The sequence below is a fragment of the Erpetoichthys calabaricus genome, chromosome 5 (assembly GCF_900747795.2).
Source record: "Erpetoichthys calabaricus chromosome 5, fErpCal1.3, whole genome shotgun sequence".
Lineage (NCBI taxonomy): Eukaryota > Metazoa > Chordata > Cladistia > Polypteriformes > Polypteridae > Erpetoichthys > Erpetoichthys calabaricus.
The window spans coordinates 82,094,324-82,114,376 of NC_041398.2; the positions used below are offsets into that span (position 1 = coordinate 82,094,324).

The following is a 20,053-nucleotide window of genomic DNA, read 5'->3' on the forward strand; positions in this document are numbered from 1 at the left end:
CCCTGATTTAATGGATCTATTCAGTGCAGCTTCAATGTGAAACACATCAGACACAAAGTACAAACAGCAGCGTCCACTGGGGTCACATTTGAGGTGCAAAGCAGAATTTCACTTTATTCTGTACAGGTGACAGTAGTGACTGTATAAACCCATAGAGTGACCATTCAACCCAGTTTGCATGTCTTTGGGTAAAAAATCCATGCAGATAAGGGGAGAACATCGAAACTCCAAACATACTGTGACTGACCCAACTGGCACTCAAACCATGAGTCCTGGAGCTGTCAGACAGAAGCATGAACCACTTAATCACCCTTTTTTATTTTTCTGTTTAAAATCATGTATGTACCACACAGAAAAAATGAAGCTTTTTAATGTTTAAACTAGATTTAATTATTCTCAAACTCGGACTCAGTTGATTGAGCTGGCCTGTGGGACATTCTGAGACTTTGTGGGATCCCCTTGAGGTTGCTGGATATCATGGCCGGCCTGTCCACTGGTACTGTGAGTGCTGTGCAGTGGAGGCAGAACCTCTGTTTTTTTCCCCCAGTTGGATCTGGGGTTTGTCAGGGGTTCTTCCTCCTACTCTGTTCAATGCATGCATGGACTGGGTGTTGGGCAAGGTCGTGGGGTCCAGCGGGTATGGGGCATCTGTTGTCTCTAGTGACTCTTCCTATGAAAGTAGTAGACGGATTGGGAGGGCGTGGGGGGGGGGGGTCATGAGGTCGCTGGAAAGAGGTGTGAGGCACTCCCAATATCTATGCAAAAGGATGAGGTCCAAGTCTTTAGAGTCCTGGTGCTTACTATCTTGCTATATGGTTGCGAGACATGGATGCTATCCAGTGACCTGAGATGAAGACTGGACTCCTTCAGTATTGTGTCTCTTTGGAGAATCCTTGGGTACCGTTGGTTTGACTTTGTGTCGAATGAGTGGTTGCTCATGGAGTCCGGAATGAGGCACATTGTTTGCATTGTAAGGGAGCGATAGTTATGGCACTACAACCCAAGGGTAATCTGGCTCACAGGATCTTCATTGTTGAGGACCCAAGCGACCAGACCAGGCCAAGGGGATGCCCACATAACACCTGGCTGCGGCAGATAAATCGTCAATACCAGGAGGGTGGGACTGGCGCATGTGTGTGCCTGGGGGGTTGCCAACCAGGATCCCGAGTTGTTTCGTTGTGTGGTTTGTGCAACAATTCGCTGTATCAGTGCGTGCTCACCAACCTGACCTGACCTAAACTCTTAAAGCATCAATCATTCAGTGACTTGAAACGGGGCAGATGTGAAAACAGAATTTGTAGACATGGGATCAGATAAGCTACTTTTTATGCCATCCACCGAGTTCCTGAACTGGATTTTCCAGTACTGCACAGGAGGAGTTGGGGCCAATCCTGGTAACGTGTTGCTAATGTTGGAGGGAACAGGTAATAGTCTATGTCATGGCTAACTCGTATCAAGGCCTGTGTAAATTTGATGATTAACCTAAGAAGCATCTTTGGGATTAAACGAGGAATGAAACTACATGGAGAAAGCATGTGTACATGGGTAAAGGGACAAGAGTGAAAACAAGGCTGTTATAGTTAAAAAAAAATGTCATTATTAACCACTGTGTCAAGGTCACCAGCATATACAGATGTCTGCTGCCATCACAGAGGACGGGCTCTTTGGTATAATACCATGAGGCAAGTACCACATTTGTGTGGCTGTGCATTGGTACTGGACTGTATATTTAAAAACTCTGTGTGAATATTTCCCAGATTGTACTTGTGGAGCATGTCCATCAATAAATTGGTATGAAGTTTTGTAAAGATTGTGTAAAAAATATTTGCTCGATTCTAACGCATCCACTTTCAGTACTGTCTACTGCTTTTCTAGCTATTTTTTTTTATAAATACCGTATATACTCATATAAGTCGGGTCTTGAAACTTCGATCATAAAATCAGACCCCGACTTACACACTCGTTCAAAAATGCAACCCTTAATTTTTTTGTTTTTTACATCTTCTTGCCTCCTCTAATCTCGTACCAGTTTCTTAGACAAAATCTTAAATTTTGTTGCAGCAGCGCAGTTACCAATTTCTTTTGTCACTTCAACGACTTTTAATTTAAAACCAGCTTTATATTTTCTTCTGATTGGACGCTCCATCGTAGGTAAGGGAAGCTCTTACGACAAAGGTGTATGAGGGTGTGAGATACAACAAAACACAAATCAGTGCAAACGTTGCTTCGGAATTGTTTGGGTATTACTGTCTGGTCATGTAGGCACAATAGAGAGAGAGAGAAAGAAAGAGAGGTTAGGAGCACACGCTGGCACAGCGCATTGCCAAAAAAAAGGCAGTGTGGTCTGCGGTTATTCTCTCAGGTGGGTGTGAGATTTCCGCATTTGACTTATAGCAACATTATAAAATACCAGAAATTATACTGTAAAATCAAGCCCCGACTTATCCGCGGGAGAACTTATCCGTGAGTATATTCGTCAAGCAAGTGACATTATGCACAAAGGACATAGAGCCAGAAACGTTATATTAAATATTTATTTCCCCAAGACCATTTTACAATTTTGCAAACATATGTAAACAGGGATTAGCTTCAATCTGGAAGGAACTTTCAGACTATAAACCTGGAGACATTATGTCAGTAAATCCTCTGCTGCACGTACGGCAGTATGCGCCTTTGTAGCCAGTGATGCAGCATAAGTTGCTAAATGTTAAAAAGTAACATTGCTCTCTCATTTATCTAAATTAAATTAAAAGGGCTGCAGATGGATAAAATGGAGCTTTGGAGCACAAAAATGTTAACAAAGAGACTAACTGAAACACGGTTATAGGTGTTAACTAAATGTGTAAGTCGAAGGTTAAACTGACTGCTTTTTAAGCATTTAAAACAAATAAACTGCCCTGTCGGTATAATTCTGTTTTCACTTGTGAGGCAACATTAACTTAAGGATCGAGGCAACAATAAACCAGAAAGGTACTTGACAGCCATTCGATTGCAGCCCTAGGTATTTGTGCAGACCTGATCTTGCATTTGGTTCCCTTCCACAATCCTGAGTAATTTACTTTAGCTTTCCAATAAATATTAAATAAAAAAAAATTAGCACTTGCTATTTCTTCACATTATATACAAATTTTAGAATTGTTCACAATGTAAGAACATAAAGTTTGTAATAAAACTAAAACATAAACTCCATCATCGGAATGTACTTAACTGATGGTTATCTCCGTTTTTGCAAAACATTTTATTAAATTAATGCATTCCTACCAATACAGGATTGTGCTTCCATATCCCTAATGCAGCGTCATCTCTTCAGATTCATCACTTAGCGTATTGTGCACTCTTTGTCACCAAAAATGTGTTAGTCCTGCAATTTCTCAGCACTTGAAAAAAAAGATACAGAGCTATACGCTGGGCTAAGGAAGTGTAGACATAGCGCCTGCCCATTTTCCATTTTCAAAGTTTTCATTGGTTTAGTTGATTGTTTTTAGCGCTCAGAATCTAGTGGATTGCAGAGGGGATCACATTTGGAAATTTCTTCTCAACGACAAGCTTGGTGTTTAAATTTCTGAACCGTGTGTATGGTTTGTGCCCCCCCTTTCCCGCCCAGCATTAACGCCCTCCTAATGTCACTTTATGCAGAGCTCCATCATCAGCTGACAAATGAGCTGCACAGGGTCAGAGGAGACTGTGTGGTGCTAAAAATGAGGACACTTTCTGTGATGTTTTTTCCATTGAGCTACAGCTTTAGGATTGCAAACCACAAAGTGGGGTACACTTCCTAAAGCTGTGGAGGCACCCCTGCTTAATGAAGACCATCTAAACGTCCAGCATACTACAAAAGCATGGACATTGTGGCACCATATAGAAGACCTCCTAAGCTGCTGAGTAAACAGATCCTAGTCGGTCAGTTCTATGGCCCTTATTCACTACTGGTAAGGTGTCCCTTTCAGTCACTGGTCCTGAACTCGACGGTTTGTTGAGTAACACAGTAAAACCAAATGCAACACCGCAAGGAGGTCAATTTGTTCAAGACAGGCTTCCTCCTGTTCTACTGGGGTGACACCCATGAACAACTCGGACACTTCCACACTTGACTGCTATTTCCAACCAGCCTGTGTAAAAGGGGTCACAATACCAAGGCAGACAATGTCATTGTAGGTGGACCAGCAAACGAGGAGCCACACCCCTGTGAATTCAGAAAGTATTCAGACCCCTTCACTTTTTTCATATTTTTCTATGTTGCAAATTCATTTGTCCCTAAATCAAACAAGACTAAATACCCCAGAATGACAATGAAAACAGCATTTTAGAAATGTTTGCATATTTCAGACTCTTTGCTATGACATTCAAAATCTGGCTCAGGTGCATCCCATTCAGATGATTCCACACCTGGTTTGGAGTCCACCTGTGGTCAGTTTTACTGGACATGATAAGGAAACTCTCACACACCTGTCTATAGAAGGTCACACAGCTGACAACGTGCATCACTGCTAAACCAAGTCATGAGGTCAAAGGATCTGCATGCACACCTTAGTGACAGTGGGATTATGTCAAGGCACAGAAATGCAACATTGAAGGTTCCCAAAAGCACAGTGGCCTCCAGAATTCTAAATGGAGTTCTTCCTAGAGCTGGCCACCCAGCCAAACTGAGCAATTGTGGGAGAAGAGCCATGACCAAGAACCTAATGGTCCCTCTGGCTGAGCTCTAGGATATCTGTGTGGAAATGGGAGAAACGTCCAGGAAGACAATTATCACTGCAACACTCCACTGATGTTGGCTTTATGGCAGAGTGACCAGCCTCTCCCTAGTAAAATACACATGGAATCCCGCTTGGAGTTTGCCAAATGGGCACCTAAATAACTCTCAGATTGTGAGAAACAAGATTCTTTGGTCTGATGAAACCAGGATTAGTGTAGTTTCTGGAGGATATCAGTGACTGCTCAACAACCTGTACAATACCATTCCAATAATAATAATAAGTTGCATTTAAACAGCGTCTTTCACAAACTCATGGTTGCTTTACATACAGATGGGGAAAAAAAGATCACACAGAAGACAAAAGTTCTTCAAAGAGGAAAGTTTTGAGATGAGATTTAAAGGTGGAAAAAGAGGAGCAATCTCAGAGAGACTGAGGAAGAGAGTTCCAGAGTTGAGGGGCCATAACACTGAAGGACCTGCCTCCCAGGGTGGAGAGTCTGGTGCGTGGGAAAGTAAGGAGATTACTGCTCGAGGACCTGAGAAAGCGACAAGGAGTGTAAGGATCTAGGAGCCGAGTGAGGTAGAGGGGGGCAAGTTTATGTAGGGCTTTGAAGGTGAGAAACAGAATCTTGAATGTAATCCTTGATGGAACCGGTAACCAGTGCAGTTGGGAGAGAACAGGGGAGATGTGAGCAAAACGCTTTGTGTGGGTGAGGACTCTGGCTATGGAGTTCTGAATGTACTGTAGCTTCTGTATAGATTTTGCAGGGAGGCAAATGAAGAGGGAATTATAGTAATCAATATGAGAAATTACAAAACAATGAACCAGAGATTGAGCATCAATAAAGGACAAAAAATGGACAGAGTCGAGCAATGTTAAGGGAGAATGGTGAAGTATGGTGGTGGCAGTGTGATGCTATGGGGTTGTTATACAGCGGCAGGGACTGGTAAACTACTTGGGGTCATGGGAAAGCTGAAAAGAGCAAAGTAAAGAGATATCTTTAATGAAAGCCTGCTCTAGCCACAGTGCTCTAGACTTCAGACAGGGCCGAAGGTTGACCTTCCCACAAGACAAAGACCCAAACCACAAAGTATATACAACACAGATAAAAGACAGGAGTGGCTTAAGGTCAACTCTGTAAATGTCCTTGAGTTGCCCAGCCAGAGTGCGGCCTTAAACCCAACTGAACCTCTCTGGAGAGACCTGAAAAACAACAGCCCACTGACAGTCTCCATCCAACCTGACATGCCTGGAGAGGATCTGTAGAAATGACCCAAATCCATATGTGGAAGGATTGTTGCTTCATATCCAAAGAAGACCACAGGCCACAGGGGCTTCAATGAAGTAAAAGGTGTGAATACTTGTAACAATGGGATATTTCAGTTTTTTATTGTTAATAAATTAGCAAACATTTCTAAAATCCAGTTTTCACTGGCCGATGAGGAAAATAGTGAATTTAAATGATTTTAGCACAAGGCTGCCACAGAACAAAATGTGACCAAAATGAAAGGGTCAGAATACTTTCTGAAGGCACTGTACCATCTATCTGAGTGGTTCCCATCTGCCAAAGGCAAATCAGTCAAAATGACACACAGAAACAGTTATCAAAGACATCAACACAACAGTTTTGATAAAAAAAAAACAAAAAAAAAAAAAACCTCGAAGACTGGACACCTAAGTCAGTAAAGAGCAAATTTCTGCTTTTACTGAATCTTTAACTGGAATGTGGAACAATAAATGAAACACAGAGACAAAGAGATTCCAAGACACAGAAACTGGAAAAGATCAACAAGGCCTTCTCTCAGTTTAAACAACAACAGAAAGAGGAAGAAAAACAATCACCAGTGCTGTCCACTGACCACAAGCTGGCAAGTGGAAATCGTCCTCATTTGCATGTGTTTTATAATTTATTTAAGAGGTGATTTCTGTCCTCCAACACCACACATTCTGCCTCCTCTCAATCTACAGTGCTCCTCTACTTCTGTTTGTCCACGCTGCACCCGTTCATCAGAGGAAGTGGCCTTTTCAATTCTTCATTTATTAGAATTATTTCTGAATATAAACGGTCACAAGTCTAGAGTGCCTCAAGTGGAGATCATAAAGGGGCTGCCCTCAGCACCCAACACCCAACTGTTTCCTACCAATCTCACCCCACTGTGTTCAATCGCCTTTATAAAATCTTTTTTTTAACCACCTACTGCCAATTAAAATCAAATGATTTCATAAGCGGCTACACAGAGGGCTGAATAAAATGCTGTCTTCGAGTACTACGATTGAGCCTGTCATTCTGAAGAACTAAATCTCTTTATTTTTGTTTAATACTTAAAAGAAAAAAAAAAGTTCAACCTTTTTAATTTTCAGGTAATCAAACCTAAGTCACTTCAATCCAATAAACCCTTACATCACTTTAAAAGACACCACCATTCTTTGGGAAAACTAGAATAAAGAAAAAAAGGGTGGAATGAATCTAAAACCATGCGTTACATACTTCCAGTGTATCTTTGCTCAGCAGAGAACAGACATACATTCATCTATAAATACTTGAAAAAATAGCATTTTACAATTTACTTCACTATCTTTTATCATTTTAGAGGCAAATGCAATTAGCTCTTCAGAACAAACAAACAAATGAAAAAAAAAAGTGTGAAGTGTTAGGATGTAGCTGCACATTCATCTTACTCGTTTCTCGACATCTGGAGTCGTTCAACTTACAATGTGAATATTCCAATCAAACAGAACTATTCCAAAGGGAAGACCAAAGGAAAGAAAGAGGAATAATTCCAGAAAATAGACAAGGCTTCAAGGTCTGAATGTCAACATGAGTGATTTTGGAATAGAATCTATGTGGTCACCCCTCGCTAGCAGCTGGGTAACCCGCATGCTATCAGGCATACACTGCTTGAGAAACAAAAAAACCGAACCAAACACGTTAGCTACTAGGGAAAGGGAGTTAGTCCTTCCGTACTCGTCGTTTACGCACTGGCTGTACTGGCCCATCTTCTGTGCCTTCATCAGCATCTTTCATCTGGAAAAAACACATAAAAATATTTTATTAATGTAGGTTTACAGAAATGTGTCAGAGAAGAGAAAATATGGTTTATGGTATACTTTTTGGTCTACCAACTTTTGACAGACAGATAAGCTAAAGTCCACTCCATGTTTATTCACCACAGACTTACTCCTCTCTTACTTACTCCACAAGTAAAGGCCGTCAACAATCCACATGGAGTTTATACATTTGGATGACTAAAATGTGTGACGTTTACCCATCATCAACTGTGTTAATAAAAAACTAAATAGCCAATATACTACCTCCACATCTAGCAACTATAAGAGTCAAGTGGAGAGTTTTTGGAAGGATGTGCGGATACTTTTCCATTGCCCCCTCTGAAAATTGGTGGGGCCTAACATGTGAATCCCTAATGCATACAAGTTCACTGCAACTTCAATGTATTTTGAGTTATTATGTAGTATCATGCTCATCATCATGAGCAGTCGTTTCAAGAATTTTTACATTAAATGGTCATTCAGGCCAACAAGCTCTACAATCAAATTCACTTAATGAATGTCTCAGAAGTAACGCAAGTTTGAATGCCCCCAAAGTTCAATTCTCTATAATATTACTTGGTAATTTGTTCCGTATTTATTTGGTTTCTAACAAGAGTCAAAAGTAAAACCTTAGTGAGTTTCTATCTGTGTCCTTGTGTTCTTGTTGAAATAATCCAGTTTACGTAACAGCTTGGATCCATTATACTAATGCTTTTCATAATTTTAAACACTTCACTGATGTTCCCTATTAATTTTCATTTACTTAAACTGAAAAGGTTCAATTCCTTCAACTTCTACTCATAGCTCATATCTCTCAGTCCTGGAATCAACCTAGATGCTCATCTCTGGACTTTCTCTAGTGCTTCTTTGTCTTTTTTTGTAGTATAGAGAACAAAATTCCACATATATTCTAATGCATTAAGAATAGCCACACTTGACTTGTCCTTCACACATCAACATACATTATACAGTATATCATAAAATCCTATTAGCCTTCTTAATGGCTTCTGTATACTGCATGGATGCAGACAATGGTGAGTCTACAATGACTCCTTACTTCCTTCTCATAAAACATACTTTCAACCTTTAGACCTACCACTGTGTATTTTAATCTAACTTTTGTACATGTAAAACCTTACAAATACTTAAATTTAATCTGCTACAACACTGCCCACTGCCTGTATTCTGTCCAGGTCTTTATGTAATGATCTGCCATTCCACCTAGTTTGGCATCATTCCACAAACTTAACCTGATTGTTATTTATATTCTTACCTAGATTGTTTATATATTAAAACAGCAGTGGACTAAATATTGATTGTTAAAGTATGCCATTTTTAAATACCATCTGCACCTTCCTGTTCGTATGTTTTTGTTGCTTCCTTATAGAATTCCATCAAATTAGTGAAACACAATCCACTATTAATCCCCACTGTTCACAGATTTACCTGTTCTTGCCATATAGTTCCCAGCCTTTTCCCGAATAATTGTTTCTATTCCTTTACCCATGATGCATGTTAAGCTTACTGGCCTAAAGTTGCTTGGATCAGCCCAATCAACCGTTTTATATCGTAGGATTGCTTTACCACAAACAATACACCACTAGCAGTGCCATTAGTAGCAGATTCACAATTGCTTAGGTTATTAATATGTAATCAGAATGGTGTGACTGATTCGGTGACTATTCCAATTATTGGGTCTTGTATACCAAAACTTTGCCAAAGTACCTCAAGCAACATTAGAATCAGATGAGAATTAGCATATACACGTAGAGATTTTCAAAGTTAGAATTTTTTATTACTTTTATTTACTTCCACTACTTTCCCCAACAATGGAAAACTGGAAATTAAAATCATTTAAATGTGACTGAATAGACTGACATAATTACAAGAAAAATGCACACACTTTGTGGAGTTTTATCTTTGTTTGCATTCCAGAGGTGGACTGTACATTCGTGGCCAAAAGTTTTGAGAATGACACAAGTATTGGTTTTCACAAAGTTTGCTGCTTCAGTGTTTTTAGATCTTTTTGCAAGATGTTTCTATGGTATACTGAAGTATAATTACAAGCATTTCATATGTTTCAAAGGCTTTTATTGACAATTACATTAAGTTTTGCAAAGAGTCCATATTTGCAGTGTTGGCCCATCTTTTTCAAGACCTCGGTAATTCGCCCTGGCATGCTGTCAATCAACTTCTGGGCCAAATCCTGAAGGATGGCAGCCCATTCTTGCATAATCAATGCTTGGAGTTTGCCAGAATTTTTGAGTTTTTGTTTGTCCATCCGCATTATGAGGATTGACCACAAGTTCTCAATGGGATTAAGGTCTTGGGAGTTTCCTGGCCATGGACGCAAAATTTCAATGTTTTGTTCCTTGAGCCACTTAGTTATCACTTTTGCCTTATGGCATGGTGCTCCATCACGATGGAAAAGGCATTGTTCGTCACCAAACTGTTCTTGGATGGTTGGGGGAAGTTGCTCTCGGAGAATGTTTTGGTACCATTCTTTATTCATGGCTGTGTTCTTAGGCAAAACTATGAGTGAGCCCACTCCCTTGGCTGAGAAGCAACCCCACACATAAATGGTCTCAGGATGCTTTACTGTTGGCATGACACAGGACTCATGGTAGCGCTCACCTTTTCTTCTCTGGACAATCTTTTTTCCGGATGCCCTAAACAATCGGAAAGGGGATTCATCAGAAAAAATGACTTTACCCCAGTCCTCAGTAGTCCAATCCTTGTACCTTTTGCAGAATGTCAGTCTGTCCCTGATGTTTTTCTTGAAGAGAAGTGGCTTCTTTGCTGTCTTTCTTGACACCAGGGCATCCTCCAATAGTTTTCATCTCACTATGCGTGCAGATGCAGTCACACCTACCTGCTTCCATTCCTGAACAAGCTCTGCACTGGTGGTGCCCCAATCCTACAGTTGAATCAACTTTAGGAGATGGTTCTGGTGCTTTCTGGACTTTCTTGGGTGCCCTGCAGCCTTCTTCACAACAGCTGAACCTCTTTATTCTAACTCAATCAGCATGACAGAGTGATCTCCAGCCTTCTCCTCGTCAACACTCTAACCTGTGTTAACGAGAGGATCACTGAAATGATGTCTGCTGTTCCTTTTGTGGCAGGTCTGAAATGCAGTGGAAATGTTTTTTTGGAATTAAGCTCATTTTCAGGGCAAAGAGGGACTTTGCAATTAATTGCATCATCTCTTCATAACATTCTGGAGTAGGCAAATTGCCATCATAAAATCTGAGGGAGCAAACATTATGAAAATTAATATTTGTGTCATTCACAAAACATTTGGCCATGATTGTACATTTTGGAGTAGAGCAGGTCATGGAGTGTCTTTTTGGTGAAAACTAAACCCAGACTTCAGATAAAGATATATAGATAGACAGACAGAGAATGATAAACGGAGAAACAGACAGATATATAGAACATTATTTGTCCCCAAGGTGAAGTGTGGCTTTTTACAGAAGCTATTTAAATAAATAAATGAATAGGTAGATAAGTAAATAAATAAACACATACATTTTTGTCTGAACACACAACAGAATTGTAGCGGTGCTACATGATTAATGTCTGTGTAAATGTATTTTGTGCAGAGTCCCGTCTTTCATGGTGTTGTCCTGTTTGTGTGTAAATATGCTCCCATGGAAACAAAAGGGGAAGGATAACACTGTGGAACTGTTGGCCCTCATGATAATTGGTCCTGTCAATCCCATTACCTGCATCCGATCTACTAGACCACCACTTCACTACAGAGACAGGAGAAAGCACAGTTTCAAATCATTCACACCTTTGTCTACCTGCCACTTTCAACAACAACACTGCAAAACACCGGGGTTCTGGATTACGCCACGTACCGAGGATAAGCATGGTGAGACTGTTTCTTGTTGTTTGGGGAGAGGAGCAAGCCGTTATTTTCATCCGTGTAATATCCGTAGGACAATTTTTCCAGCTGAATCAGGTTCACAAACATTATCCATTTTCCGTTAAATCTTCTGGACTTTTATGTGCGTTTCTTACCTTTTGTGTGTCGTAATGAGTTCGTGTTCAGTGTGGGGTCAAGGGAGGGTTTGTATTGTTTATTAACTTTGTGTTGCACTTTTTCTTTTTATTATTACTTTCCAGTACACACTTTTGAGGTTGAATGTTATGTCGGGGTTGGTTGTAGAAATATTGCTGTTGGTATAATGGAGCCCCAGTAGCGTTGCTTGACACAGTTCTGATGAATAATTCGTTGACTGGAAGTCTTAAGTGTTAGTGTCTCAGAGCAAGGATGTGCACCACTGTTCATAATTGCACTCAGTTTTGTTTTAATTCCCTCCTTCGCTACTACCTCCAGGGGGTCTAGAGGGAGTCCCTATAAACTGAGCACTTCCTTTTAAATAGCTTATTGATTCAGTGGTCCTCTCTTGAAGTGATGTTAACAGCCCAGCACACTACTGCGTAGAAAATCGCACTGGTTATCCCAGAGTTATAGAAGATGTGAAGGATGCCATTATGCACATTAAAGGATTGCAGTCTCCTAAGGAAAAAGAGTCTGCTCTACCCATTCTTATATAATTCCTCTGTGTTCCGAGATCAGTCCAACCTGTCAATAATATAGACCCCTAAGTACTTGTAGGAGTGGACCACCTCTACATCCACTCCTTATAGTGACTGGACATATAGTCCAAGACCATTCTTTCAAAGTTCTTCATGATGTGAGACGCAAATTCCACTGGTCTATAGTCATTAGGTGAAGAGGCGCCTGCCTTTTTTGGAACAGGAACAATGCATGATGTTTTCCACAGCAGCTGCACTTTCTGAAGCCTTAGGGACAGGCTGAACAGGTGACAGAGGGCACCACAAAGTTGGTTAACATAGGCATTAAGAATCTGAGGACTGATGTAATTTGGTCCCACAGCTTTTCCTGTGTGTAGTTTCCTTAGTTGTCTCCTTACTTGGTCTTCAGTTATGGACAGTCCACACTGATGGGAGTTGGACTTGTCACTGGCTATTCTAGTTGATATTGTGGGAGTTGTTGATGTAGTAGGGATGATGTGGCATTGAAAGAAGGTGGCAGTGGGAAGGAAAATCTATTAAAAAACTGGATCAGGGCATTAACTTTGTCCATATCCCCTTCTAGCACCTAAGCCCTAGATTGTTTAAGACATCCTTCATGTTATTCTGGGTGAGTTTATTTTCTATTTTAGTTTTCTAAGCATTATTTCCTTTACTGTGCTTTTTCTTTAGCACATGCTTCCTTCAGGGTCTCTTTGTCAATAGATTTCAATGCTCTATTTTTCTCATTCAGGAGACCTTTCAGCTGTTTAGTAATCTGCAGTGAATACATATTTTAAGAAGAAAAATTGATGGACCACAGCATGAAGTTATGGGAAAGTGTAGTGGAAACTAGGTTAAGAAGGGAAGTGACAATTAGTGGGCAGGAGTATGGTTTCATGCCAAGAAAGAGCACTACAGATGTGATGTTTGCTCTGAGGGTGTTGATGGAGAAGTATAGAGAAGGCCAGAAGGAGTTGCATTGTGTCTTTGTGGACCTGGAGAAAGCATATGACAGGCTGACTCGAGAGGAACTGTGGTATGGAAGTGTGACAGTGGTGAGGGTTGCAGTAGGAGTGACGGATGTATTCAATGGGGAGGTGGGATTACATCAGGGGTCGGCTCTGAGCCCTTTCTTATTTGCTATGGTGATGGACAGGTTGACAGACGAAATTAGACAGGAGTCCCCGTGGACTATGACGTTTGGACGACAGGATGACAAGTCCTGTTTTCCAGTCAGTTGGGATGACGCAAGTCTCCCAAATCGAAGCAAAGATTGCTTGCGATGCCAGGAGGACAGCCTTACCAGCAGCCTGGAGAAGTTCACCCCACATAACACAGATCCCTGCAGCCTTCACTACCCTCAGCTGGATCACCACTTGTGCGATCACAGTGAGACTGGGTGATTCACAGCTAATTGGAGGATCAGTCTCAAGAACCGGGGACCCAGAGATATCTAACGTCCTCGCTGGAGGATCAGCTTTAAACAGCTGCTCAAAGTAGCTAGCCTGGTGGGTCACAACTGCAGTGTTATCCACAAGTACTTTTTTATCAGCGACTCTGACTGTACCATTATCAGATACAGTATATGAAATCAGGCTAGTGCCTAATGTACAAACTGGAAAGAGAAACAAAGTTAGCAACTTATCCAAAAAATTGAGTAACAGGTTGTAACAAACATAAATCCACTTGCAGCACCTAACGGGTTATTTCTTTATTGACCAGTAGTGCAGAGAGAATGAATCTAAAACTGATGAACATTATGGGACCATGCAAACCTGTATTAATACTTGTGTGCACATTAAAATGTTTTTTTGTAAAATGTACAATTCTCATGACAGTGGAATAGGTCATTCTTAGCCAATCTACTGCACGGGAAAAAAATACTGTTGAATACCATGAAACCGGTATAATTTTGAAACATACCGTGATATAGAATTTTGGTCATACCGCCCAGCACTATGTATTGTGCATGCGGCAGCTAATCTTTATACATCTTTACACATTATGAACAAACTTCTGTGAGAGTACATGTGCATTGTCTTGTTGATGTACAATAATGTTTGCACTAGGAAAACGTCATCTTCTTCAAAAAAATACACATGGTTGTTTGTTACAGTTTGTTATGGAATGCTAGTAATATGGAATATGGAGACCTTGAGTTAAAGTTTTTTTACACTATTGAGAACTATATGTTTGCTGATGGACTCGATGCTATGCTTGATTTGTAAGTACTGCTTATTATAAATTTGAAACGTCACAGCATGTGCTTTTACAGTTTAAATGCCATGGGTTCAGTTACAATATCCAGACTCTGTCTACTGCACACTCTCTCTATGTTAGTTTTCTGAGCAGTGCTCTTCCAGTTTCAACTTCCCACTCAAAGCTTCATATGAGGAGCCCTTCTGTCGAAAGTCACTGGCTGTGCAAACTTTCCAGGGGATCACACTTAGATTCAATGAATTTGTATTGCATTTTATTGTAAAAAAAGGTTAAAGGGCTTTTTACATAAAATTAGCTTCTTAAGAAAAATATGTGAAGAAATTAATAAAGGTAGGTGCCTGAGTCTCCTGTTAAGTCTTGAGTGAAATTATACACTATAATGAAAACCAACTTCAAAAAAATGTTAAAGCACACAAAATTGGACCCTCCTTTTTTTTTGTGGTATTTTTATTTTACTAAAACCTGTTTCCTCTCTAAACTCCTACATGAGTAGCTCTAAAACAATAAATGCTATCTTTGAAACTGAATCTCTTCTCTCCTACACTGTTGTGCTGTTTTTCATCTAATATATAAAGCTCAGTTGATGTATGTATGTTTGTCCGCCATACAAATCTGCACTGGGCGTCCAATCGCCACCAAACTGGGGATGGGGCTCCTTTGTGACCAGGAGGAGGTCATGGGGTATGTTTTGTTGGGAAAAATGTTCGTGGTGAAGCGCAGGGCACCTTTTCACTGACACAACATTCGGCACACATCCCCGTATTTATCATCGACAAGATGGCCGCACGTTGCAACAGACGTTAACGGCGGCTCCATCTAGCGGCAAGTTTGGTCCCTGTGCATCACTCTTTACCAATGTTTCTTTAAATTGCCAACAGATAGCGGAAGTGTCCAAGTATGAGAAGGCCGACTGCTTTCATCAGGTGAAGGGGAACTGCCATATAGATGTAAAATGTGAACGACCCAGTGCGCGTGACTGGCTTTCCGTATTTGTGGTGCTATTTGCTCTCTTTCCGACTCACATTACAATTTCAGTCTTGGTCTTTCTGACTGACTGGTGCTATTTGTTTGCTTTCCGACGTATTGTAAATAACGTACATTCATCTCACTGTGGTGCTTATTCCGTACATAATACCATGTAACACATTATAATTGTCCTTTTTTTCGCTAATATACCCATGCCACCGAAAAAAAAGACATAGAATTAGAAAGTCCACTTCCGATGCCAGAAATAAGTCTATTTCAAGGGCGTCTGAAACATTGCACAAGACATGAAGATGTTTTCATACCAAGAATTCTGCTGGTTCCGAATGATTTCCCCTTTGATTTAAAACGGCTACAATTTAATGTTCGTTTGGCTTTTGCTATGTCAATTAATAAGGCTCAAAGGCAATCACTGCAAGTTAAACGCATCAATTTGGAAAATCCATGCTTTTCACACGGACAACTCTACGTAGCATGTTCTACACTGGGCAATCCTCAAAATTTGTTCATTTTTGCACCACAAGGCAAAAGAAAAATACAGTGTATCCAAAGGCTCTGGAATGACCACTTATGTTACCTATTACAATAGAATGTCAATCAGAAAACTGTCTGTTCTATTTCCATGTTCTGTTTCTTTCATTTAGGAAATTCACCGGTTATAGATTCCTGGGCAACGCCGGGTACTCCTGCTAGTTTGTAATTGTATATGCCATAATTCTCTTTAAGCATATTGTCTGTGCCTAAATTTAATTTAAATCCTCCAAGATATCACTATAACACAGAGCATTTATACTTAGCTATAAAAATTGAAACTAACATTTTCTTATATAGACAATAAAATGGTGCCTGACTGTCATCTTCTGCCTGTATTTTATTTACCTGTCAGTATTACACATTCCTAAAACTAGCTCAGCAGGGAAGCATACATCTAAAAAATATATACAGTATATCTGCATGCAGTCGCTATTGACAAGCTTGTTGGATTTTGTGGTAGGCAAAAAGACAGCTAAGTGTGTATATGCAGAATTTGACTCATAGCTCTCTGTTCTATCTTGTGCATCAACAAGATAATATCAAAGTCAAAGTGAACTTTATTGTCATCTCAACCATATGCAAGTATACAGATAGACGAAATTGCAAAGCTCAAGGTCCACAGTGTAACAACATGACGTGCAAATAATAAATTAAAAATAGAATTAAAAGTTAAATTTAAAATTAAAACACAAACAAGACATTGTGCAAAGACAAGAGAAAGAAGTAACAGCAATATTGATGTGTAAGATATGTAATATAATAAATAAATAATAAATAATAGATATAGATAATACAGAAATGATCAATTATCAATATAATATACTACCCAACCTGCTGCGTAGCATACGCCGCATAATTATTTATTGATGGGTGAACACTTCCTGAAAGACACAGTTGTCCAAATGTAGTGGGTTTGAGGATACGACTGTGAGTGAATGAAAAGATGGAACTCTGGAGAGAGCAACATACAATTGTCCGTGACTGAAAACTGGGTTTGGCAGATATAGGCATATCGTTTTGAAAGTTTGTCCCTGTGCCTTATTAATTGTCATTGCAAAGGCAAATCTAACAGGAAATTGTCTGCGTGTAAAAGTAAAAGGCAAATTTGATTCTGATGGGGTCAGGGATATCCGGGGAATAAGGACAGTTTGTGAGGTAGGTGCTGCGATAGTCTTACACTCCAGTACATTGCAGTGAATGCTGGTAACAGTCCGTCTAGTGCCATCACAGAGACTTCTTGCTGGCATGAGGTTTCTGAGAAGCATGACGACTGAACCTATTTTAATTTTGAGTTTATGCAGAGGCATGCCAGTGGGAGTAAGACTGTTAAGAAATTCTTCGGGGAATGAAACTTGATCTGCGGGATCGTCTGTGACGATGGAGGCAACGCTGGTGAAAGTTACTTCGTCGGTAGGGATAAGTTTCAGTACTTGTTCATTACGGTGTAGCGAGTCTTCGTTGGTGACGCTTAATATAGCTTGCATACTGAGTTGTTCCGGAGTCACAGTTGAGAAGTTGATGTTGCCATATAGTTGTTGAACAGGATCAGAAATAAAAGGAAAACAATGTGAACGTAATGGACGTGGGAGGAGTGTTAGAGTTGGCAGGCGGGGCTCTGTTGTGCGTGCCATGGTCGGCTGCTTAGTGAATTGTTGGTGGGCGGGGCTCTGTCTTGCGTGCGTCTTGCTTGCCATGGACTTAGTGAATTGCAGTGGGTACGGAAAGTATTCAGACCCTTTGCTGTGACACTCGTATATTTAACTCAGGTGCTTTCCATTTCTTCTGATCATCCTTGAGATCACCTTCATTTGAGTCCAGCTGTGTTTGATTATACTGATTGGACTTGATTAGGAAAGCCACACACCTGTCTGAATACTTAGGACCATGTGATATTTCAGTTTTTCTTTTTTAATAAATCTGCAACAATTTCAAAAATTCTTTTTTTTTGTCTGTCAATATGGGGTACTGTGTGTACATTAATGAGGGAAAAAATTAATTTAAATGATTTTAGCAAATGGCTGCAATATGACAAAGAGTGAAAAATTGAAGGGGGTCTGAATACTTTCCGTACCCACTGTATATATATATATAGACGTTAAATGGAAACAACCTGCAGGGATGAGAGATTGCAACCTACATTGTGTGTTTTTTTATTTTTTTTATTTTGCTATCTCAGCAAGGCCCTTAACCTGAAAATTGCTCCAAGGGCACCATACAATGGCAGATCATGCACTCTGATCTTCAAAGGTCACACGAAAATTAGAGACGGCTCATCCCAATGCTATTTTTATCGCAGCTGGTGACTTTAATCAGTGTAATTTACGGACTGTACTTCCTAAATACCACCAACACATGAACATTCCCACCTGTGAGAACAACACACTGGATCATGTTTACAGCAACATACGCGGTGCATACAGGGCTGCACCCCGCCCCCACTTCGGACAATCTGACCACATCTCTCTGTACCTGTACCCAGCCTACAGACAAAGGCTGAAACAAACAAACCTTATCATTAAGCAAGTTAAACTTCGGACCCAAGAGACTGAGAGCACCCTGCAGGACTGTTTTGCTCAGGCAGACTGGGATGTGTTTAGGGTTGCAGCCACTCTAGAGGACTCTTCTATCAGCATACAGGACTATGCTGAGTATGTGACTGGGTACATTAGCACCTGTATTGACAACATTGTTCCCACAATACCAGTCAGGAAGTTCTCCAACCAGAAGCCCTGGATAAACAGTCAGGTATGCCACATGCTGCGTGCCCGCTCTCTTGCATTTAGATCAGGCACTAAGACGGAGTACAAAACTGCGAAGTACGGACTAAGAAAAGCCATCACAGCAGTCAAGAGGCAGTACAGAAAGAAGCTGGAGGGTTTCTATTCTACTGCTGACTCTGGAAGTATGTGGCAGGGCCTACAGCACATCACAGACTACATGACAACCACCAGCACAATCAGCTCCACAGACATTCTGCAGGATGATCTCAACACTTTCTACACCCACTTTGAGACATCCAGCAACAGCACAGAGTGGAGGCACACACACACCTGGACCACCTAACCCCCCCTCCCCTCCTCCAACGGTCTCTTCAGGTCAGGTACACAAAGCACTAAGGAAGATCAACATAAGGAAGCAGGACCAGACAACATCCCTGGGCGGGTTCTCAGAGCATGTGCCAATGAGCTGGCTGATGTTCTCTGCTCCATCTTCAACCTTTCCCTCAGTCAGAGCATCGTTCCGTCCTGCTTTAAGACTACAATCATCGTCCCCCTTGCTAAAAAAAGCCTACCCACCTGCCTGAATGATTACAGGCTGGTAGCACTCACTAAAATCATCATGAAGTGTTTTGAAAAAGTGGTGCTGACCCGCATTCAGAGCAGCATACTGGACACTCTGGACCCCCTGCAGTAGCCTACTGGCCCAACAGGTCCACCTCAGATGCCATCGCGGCCATACTACATTATTCTCTTTCCCATCTGGAGAACAAAGACTCCTACATCAGGATGCTCTTTGTTGACTACAGCTCTGCCTTTAACACGGTTATCCCCCATAAACTCACCCATAAACTGTCTGCACCCCACCCTCTGTGACTGGCTCCTAGACTTTCTGACTAGCAGGCCCCATTATGTCAGGATTGGTAATAGGATTTCAGCCACCATTATCACAAACACAGGTACCCCACAGGGATGCGTCCTCAGCCCCATCCTCTACACCCTGTTCACCCACGACTGTGTCACCGCCCACAAAGATAACATCATCCTAAAGTTCGCAGACGACACTGCAGTGATAGGACGCATCACTGGAGGGGACGAGGTGGCCTACAGGATGGAGGTGGCCAGTCTGGTATCTTGGTGTGAGGACAACAACCTAGTGCTGGGCGGTATACCGGTTCATACCGAAAGCCGTTTTTTATTTTTTTTATGATATGGATTTTTCTTATACCGCAACACCGGTTTAAATTGCCTAAACGACGTTCGAAACTGTTCAAGTGGGGACCTTTTTCACTGCTACACCGCTAA

At 41.0% G+C, this 20,053-nt stretch overlaps 1 protein-coding gene across 2 annotated transcripts in view; it reads right to left on the bottom strand.

Moving 5' to 3' along the window:
* Positions 1–2,520: 2,520 nt before the first annotated feature.
* clgn (calmegin) overlaps positions 2,521–20,053 on the bottom strand; it is a 126,458-nt gene continuing 108,925 nt past the window's right edge. For both annotated transcript variants that reach the window (XM_028801710.2, XM_051928241.1), the window contains exon 15: positions 2,521–7,722. In XM_028801710.2, the coding sequence (XP_028657543.1) occupies positions 7,648–7,722 (75 nt within the window). In that variant the 3' untranslated portion in view covers positions 2,521–7,647. The remainder of the gene's footprint in view (positions 7,723–20,053) is intronic.